Source organism: Borostomias antarcticus (genome assembly GCF_949987555.1).
Source record: "Borostomias antarcticus genome assembly, chromosome: 7".
Taxonomy (NCBI): Eukaryota; Metazoa; Chordata; class Actinopteri; order Stomiiformes; family Stomiidae; genus Borostomias; species Borostomias antarcticus.
Genome location: NC_140240.1, coordinates 30,310,344 through 30,317,843, shown reverse-complemented (window position 1 = coordinate 30,317,843; position 7,500 = coordinate 30,310,344). Strand labels below are relative to the sequence as shown.

General features: G+C 48.6%; 1 protein-coding gene across 1 annotated transcript in view; it reads left to right on the top strand.

Moving 5' to 3' along the window:
* caly (calcyon neuron-specific vesicular protein) overlaps nt 1-3,797 on the top strand; it is a gene marked incomplete at both ends in the record, with an annotated part of 8,491 nt that extends 4,694 nt beyond the window's left edge. Inside the window, 2 exon segments of the mRNA XM_084441199.1 lie at nt 3,571-3,628; nt 3,631-3,797. Coding sequence (XP_084297325.1) covers nt 3,571-3,628; nt 3,631-3,797 — 225 coding nt within the window.
* Nucleotides 3,798-7,500: the final 3,703 nt, after the last annotated feature.

The window sequence follows — 7,500 nt, the reverse complement described above, 5'->3', positions numbered from 1 at the left end:
TCTATCTATCTATCTATCTATCTATCTATCTGCTCCATAAGTGACAAACTGTTTGGGTTTTGAAACGATTTTTGGCTTATTTTGCTAATTGCAGATTGACTGCAGGTGTGCTCAATCAGTGGCCAATCAATCAACAATAAAGAACACATGAAGCTAAGCTGCCCGGCCCCTCAGAATTAAATCAATCAATCAATCAATCAATCAAGAAATGGAACTTCATTGGATAAGTGTTCCGTTGGTGTGACAGGACACATTGAGCTGCTAGTGTGGCCCACTCTGTCCTCTCTCCTAATATAAGCAAGTTGTTCTGGTGGGCTCACACATTCAAACTCAGGGCACCTACCCTTAAACTTGGGGATGATTTTGTGGTCCTTACGATTCAGGAGGAACTGCAGGCCTGTCTCCACTCTCTCTGAACAGAGTGGACAAAGCCTGTCTTCCCTGGGTCAGCGGTCAGTCTGGAACAGACTCACTACTGCCATGCTGTGCCCACTCACTCAAGCTGCGTTCCGAATCGCATACTACCCTACTATATAGTATGCCAAAACAGGATGTAGTATGTCCCAATAGATAGTATGCCACATTCAGTATGGCAAAAATACCAGGATGTCCTACTACATCCGGTCGTATTTTGCAGTATGCAAGCCAGCAGGCTCTTCTGGCTATTCTGACCCACAATCCTGTGCGCAGGGGAAATGTGCGCCACATGTGCGAGTCGTGACAGCTGTAGACGAATGTCGCGTTATGGACAGTGACGGATGTGGGCAAATTTCAAGGCGCAATGTTATGACAAGGTAGTATGTCCCAATTGGATGCCTACTGCTTGCAAAGTACGTACTTTCTAAGGGCAGCTGTAGTAGGTACTGGTAGTAAGAAGTAGAAGTATGCGATTCAGAACGCAGCCTCACTCTGTACTTTAGGCTTCTCTCTCTTTCTGTTTTTCTCTCTTTCTCTTCCTTGCATTCTCTCTCTCTCTCTCTCTCTCTCTCTCTCTCTCTCCGTTTGCCTCTCATTCTCTCCTCATCCCCGTCTCTCTGTGCTCGTCTCTAAACACAAGCCTCGTTATCTGCCAGTGACACCTTGGGGCCATCTCGTTCTCAGGCAGCTTCACGCCTCTTATAGCTCGTCTTTAGAGAGAGAGAGAGAGAGAGAGAGAGAGAGAGAGAGAGCGAGAGAGAGAGAGCGAGAGAGAGAGAGCAAGAGAGAGAGAGAGAGAAAGAGAGAGAGAGAGAGCGAAAGAGAGAGAGAGAGCGAGAGAGAGAGAGAGAGAGAGAGAGAGAGCGAAAGAGAGAGAGAGAGAGAAAGAGAGAGCGAGAGAGAGAGAGAGAGAGAGAGCGAGAGAGAGAGAGAGCGAGCGAGAGAGCGAGCGAGAGGGAGAGAGAGAGGGAGGAAAAAACAAGTCTGCATTTTGGGCGGGCAGAGATTGGGCCGCCCGCCCGCCTGCATGCCTGCCTGTGGATCCGAGGGGTCTTTAATTAGGCCTGAGCGTGACTAAACTGTGATTAAAGGCTTACAGGGAGAGAGAGGGGAGGGGGTGGCACGGGGGGGTGGGGGTGGGGGGGGGGTCCTTCCTGCGAGAAGCTTTTGATGTCCACAGTTACAGTCGCTCTCAGCGTTTTTCCGCTTAAAGTGTTATCGTAGAGAGAGAGAGAGAGAGAGAGAGATGAAAAGAGAGGGATGGAATGGAAGATGGCGTCGAGCAGGTAGTCTGGATGTTTCCTCGCCCTCAGCTAATGTTCTCTCTCTTCTCTCTCTCTCTCTCTCTCCCGGTCTCTCCACTGGCACCCCTCACGCAGGGTCTCTCTGCGTGGCTGAGCCACACTTTGATCCATGGGAAGACGAGTTGGCCCCTTGGTGCCGTGCGCTCGTTAACAGCTCACAGCGTTCCCTCGCTCCGAGGCCTCAGGTTGTAGCTGTGGGCTGAGGGGCCAAAGCCCATATCCAGGCTCTTATACAGCGTATCTACCTTCATGAATCAGTCCCATATCCAGGCTCTTATACCACGTATCTACCTTCATGAATCAGTCCCATATCCAGGCTCTTATACCACGTATCTACCTTCATGAATCAGTCCCATATCCAGGCTCTTATACCACGTATCTACCTTCATGAATCAGTCCCATATCCAGGCTCTTATACAGCGTATCTACCTTCATGAATCAGTCCCATATCCAGGCTCTTATACAGCGTATCTACCTTCATGAATCACTCCCATATCCAGGCTCTTATACAGCGTATCTACCTTCATGAATCACTCCCATATCCAGGCTCTTATACAGCGTATCTACCTTCATGAATCAGTCCCATATCCAGGCTCTTATACAGCGTATCTACCTTCATGAATCAGTCCCATATCCAGGCTCTTATACAGCGTATCTACCTTCATGAATCACTCCCATATCCAGGCTCTTATACAGCGTATCTACCTTCATGAATCACTCCCATATCCAGGCTCTTATACAGCGTTTGCTTGCATACAGGGAAAGATCAATAGCACAAGCCCTGCTGCACCCCGATAGCCCTACAGATGAACTGTATTATGACACTACTGTATTACTGTACTATGCTACACTAGTCTTGCATTGCCAGATGTCTCCACAGTTCGTTACCATGGGGGGGGACGCTGTATTTCTTTAAACCAATCACAATCGTCTTCGGCGGAGCGGTTGCTAGGTTGTTGTTGTTTCATGTAGTCTGGGAGAATCTCCCATCGCCACTGATTGGCCGACCACATGAATCGGCGCCACCGATTGGGCAGTGATAAACGAATGACAAAGCTCATCCCCAAAACCTATATCCGTTGAGTATAATACTGCACTAATACTAATACTGCACTAATACTAATACTGCACTAATACTAATACTGCACTAATACTGCACTAATACTAATACTGCACTAATACTAATACAGCACTAATACTAATACAGATCTAATACTAATACTGCACTAATACTAATACTGCACTAATACTAATACTGAACTAATACTAATACTGCACTAATACTAATACTGTACTAATACTCCTAAACATATACAGCAGTGCACCAGTACTGGGTTGTATTACACCAGTGCTCCCAACCTTTCTTCCCTAGAGCCCCCCTAACTAACCCCCCGCCACCCCCCCCCCCCCCCCCCCCACACCCCCCCCCCCCCCCCCCCCCACCCCCCAGTCGTTGTGAATGTCCAGTCTACGTCCTACGGAGGTCGATACACACTGGACGTTCACAACGTCCAGGCAAATTCCATCAGGTGTAAGTTCGGGTACAATGAAACGCTTCGACAATTTAGCAGTGTCAATGTTGACGCGATTCGGAGTCTCAGATTAATTTCTCGAATTTATATACGTAGAATTGTAGTGTAGTAGACATAAACGTGTATTTTGTTATAACTGCTGTGTTACATGTCAATCACATGATTGTTTAACAGATATTTGCCTAGCTAAATATGATTAAAGCCCCCTATTTATCCAGGCCTGGTGCACCCCCCTGCGCTCGTTGGCGCCCCCTGGTGGGGAAGCCCTGCATTACACCCACCAACACTGTTCTGTGAACCTCTCTCTCGTTGAACAGCAGAAGCACTGCTCCCCCACAGGCCTGGAGATGTACTACACTGAGCAGCGTGACCCCGGCTGCGTAGCAACGCCCCCCCCGGCACCGCCGGCCTCTACACCGCCCTCGGACACCTCGCCCAGGCCAAGAGGACCGCCCCCGAGCTGGCCTCGCCATGGCTGCCCGTCATCAACGCCCTGAAGGAGGCCAAGAAGGCCAAGGAGGCCGCCGGCCACGAGGCGGAGTGAGGAGGGGGGTCGCCCCGGGAAACGTGTAGGAGGAGGAGCCTCTGGAGACGGCGGAGGAAGCGATGGTTGTTTTTGTTTTTTTTTGCGGAATGTCCGAAGCGAATTATCAAGCGCGGTTGAGAATCAGTGTCGGTTAGGTGTCTGTGAACGTGCCTGATGTTTGCAGTAATGTTGGCGTGTTGTTGAAGCCTCCCTGGCTGTGTGTATGTGTGTGTGTGTGTGTGTGTGTGTGAGTGTGTGTGTGTGTGCGTGTGTGCGTGTGTGCGTGTGTGTGTGTGTGTGTGTGTGTGTGTGTGTGTGTGTGTGTGTGTGTGTGAGAGTGTGTGTGTGTATGTGTGTGATGAAGGTGAGAGAAGAGGTGTGACCAGTGAGTGTGAGGATGGTTGGAGGGAACCGAACACATAATAACAAGATGAAGTCACATCCTACCTGTGTTCTCTTCATAGGGGTCCTGTCTTCATAGGGGTCCTGTCTTCATAGGGGTCCTGTCTTCAGGGCGTGTCTTCATAGAGGTCCTGTCTTCAGGATGTCTCTTCATAGGGGTCCTGTCTTCATAGAGGTCTGTCTTCAGGATGTCTCTTCATAGGGGTCCTGTCTTCAGGGCGTGTCTTCGTAGGGGTCCTGTCTTCATAGGGGTCCTGTCTTCAGGGCGTCTCTTCGTAGGGGTCCCTGTCTTCAGGGCGTGTCTTCATAGGGGTCCTGTCTTCAGGGCGTGTCTTCATAGGGGTCCTGTCTTCAGGGCGTGTCTTCATAGGGGCCCTGTCTTCAGGGCGTGTCTTCATAGGGGTCCTGTCTTCAGGGCGTGTCTTCATAGGGGTCCTGTCTTCAGGGCGTGTCTTCATAGGGGCCCTGTCTTCAGGGCGTGTCTTCATAGGGGCCCTGTCTTCAGGGCGTGTCTTCATAGGGGTCCTGTCTTCATAGGGGTCCTGTCTTCATAGGGGTCCTGTCTTCATAGGGGTCCTGTCTTCATAGGGGTCCTGTCTTCATAGGGGTCCTGTCTTCATAGGGGTCCTGTCTTCATAGGGGTCCTGTCTTCATAGAGGTCCTGTCTTCAGGATGTCTCTTCATAGAGGTCCTGTCTTCAGGGAATGTCTTCATAGGGGTCCTGTCTTCAGGCGTGTCTTCATAGGGGTCCTGTCTTCAGGGCGTGTCTTCATAGGGGTCCTGTCTTCAGGATGTCTCTTCATAGGGGTCCTGTCTTCATAGAGGTCCTGTCTTCAGGATGTCTCTTCATAGGGGTCCTGTCTTCATAGAGGTCCTGTCTTCAGGGCGTGTCTTCATGGGGGGTCCTGTCTTCATAGGGGTCCTGTCTTCAGGGTGTCTCTTCATAGAGGTCCTGTCTTCAGGGAATGTCTTCATAGGGGTTCTGTCTTCATGGGGGTCCTGTCTTCATAGGGGTCCTGTCTTCAGGGCGTGTCTTCATAGGGGTTCTGTCTTCATGGGGGTCCTGTCTTCATAGGGGTCCTGTCTTCAGGGCGTGTCTTCATAGAGGTCCTGTCTTCAGGATGTCTCTTCATGGGGGTCCTGTCTTCATAGGGTCCTGTCTTCAGGGTGTCTCTTCATGGGGGTCCTGTCTTCAGGGTGTCTCTTCATAGAGGTCCTGTCTTCAGGGCGTCGCATTATTTCAAAAGGAACGTCCAAGTATTTGTGAATGTGCTCTTAAGATAGTTAGTGTTACATTTAGATCTATACCCACATTCTACAGGACAAAACTTGAAGAGATTGTATCATTTCATCACAGAGCAAAAACACACTTGAATGTATTTGTCTCAATCAAAGTTCAACAAAACCTCTTTGGTTCGCAAAATGATTTGATTTGTTAATGAAAGTAATTGTAGACTTGTGCGATCACACTAATTTAATCACAAGGTTTTTCTAGCAAAGTCCAATCAGAAGCAAATTGGGTACCACGTATTACAAAGGTCAAAAGACATTTTTGGGATGTACTGTAAGATAATCAAACGGGTTGTGTAATTTTCAACAGGATAATTATGAATGTTTTGATGTACTGTACTGTAGCAGCTGTGTTACCTATGCAGGTATATCGCCTGTATTATTTAATAATAACAATGTACTACCTAGAATTCTCATCTTAGACTTTTGTGTTTGGTACTGTAGATTCATCTATTTACTTACGTGTTTGATATATTTTTATTCATTTCTATACTTTCATCGATATGGGTGAAGTGTTTTTATCAGGTTTTATCAGGATGGAACGTGTAAATATGAGTGAGATGACATCACTCATCGGTTCGTTGCCCCGTCTTGTTCCGAGTGCCAAACGTTTATGTCACGACCATCTGTTCTGGTGTCCGTCAGAAGAATAAAAACCTAGTGAAGTGTTCAGCTTTCTCATCCGCAAAGTGTGCTGTGTGTTTGTGTCCGTTGTAGCTCTGAGCTCCGAGTAAAAGTATACGTTTAAATTTGACCTCAGAATTACATGAACTAGAACTAGAACTACTGTTTTCTGAATGTTGAAGTGGTCTAGTTGTGGTGTTACAATATGGCCAAATGTTTATATGTTTATATGATGAGTATCACTTTTCCAATGATTTCTCAGAAAACACAGAAAGAGAGAACAAGAGAATGTTCTTTTCAAGCCTATACCAAAGATCACTGGTATGCATAGAATTCAGAATATGACTTGCCTTTTTTCTTCAAAACCTAAGTAGCTATTCAAACCCAACCCACATCCTCTATAAGTCTCTCTCTCTCTCTCCCTCACTCTCTCCCTCCCTCTCTCTCTCTCTCTTCCTCTCTCTCTCTCTCTCTCTCTCTCTCCCCCTCTCTCTCTCCCTCTCTCTCCCTCTCTCTCCTCTCTCCCTCTCTCTCCCTCTCTCTCCCTCTCTCTCTCTCTCTCTCTCTCTCCCTCTCTCTCTCCCTCCCTCTCTCTCTCTCTCTCTCTCTCTCTCTCTCTCTCAGGGCTTACTGCTGTGAGCCTGTCTGCATCTCATTTACACTCACATATTTTCACACCACTGCTCTGAGCCTAGAGCTCTGAGGATTTATGTGCGTGTGTGTGTGTGTGCTTTTGTGTGTGTATGCGTATGTATGTGTGCGTGCACGTGTGTTGTGCATATCCGTCTACACACTGTGTATGTGTGAGAGTGTGTGTGTGTATAAAGTGTGCCCGGGCTTTGCTGCGCTCGTTAATTACAGCTACAATTACAGCTACATAGGAGATTTTTCTGCCCCCCCCCCCCTTCCAACCCAGCAGTTGCTGAGTGACAGACTGTGGAAGCTCTTGGCCTCGGGCATGGAACTGTATAAGTATTTATTAAGGCATTTACGGACCCCTTGCCGGGTCAAAGGCGTAGCGCTCTGTGCCAAGAAGATTTTGGATTCGGGGCCGAGGGAAAAATCATATAAAATCAAGCGGTTAGTCACATACAGCCCGGTGAGCTCCTCTGAAGCACCTACAGGTCTCCACAGTAAAATAGCAGGTTGGCTTTTAATTTGGGCCTGATCGTTTAGAGCCCCCCCCCTCCCCGCACCTTGTACGTTCCCCCCCAGAGACGAGGAGGAGGAGGGGGAGGAGGAGGAGGAGGGGGGAGAGAGGGAGTCGATGCCAGGAGTGGTTCAGGCGTTTATCATGGGCCATCATCACATTCCTCTGGTCCCCGATGTCACAATGGACTGGCTGAGAGATGGAGGGCAGCGCAGGAGGATGTAAGTGAACGAATCTCTCACTCACTCTCTCTCT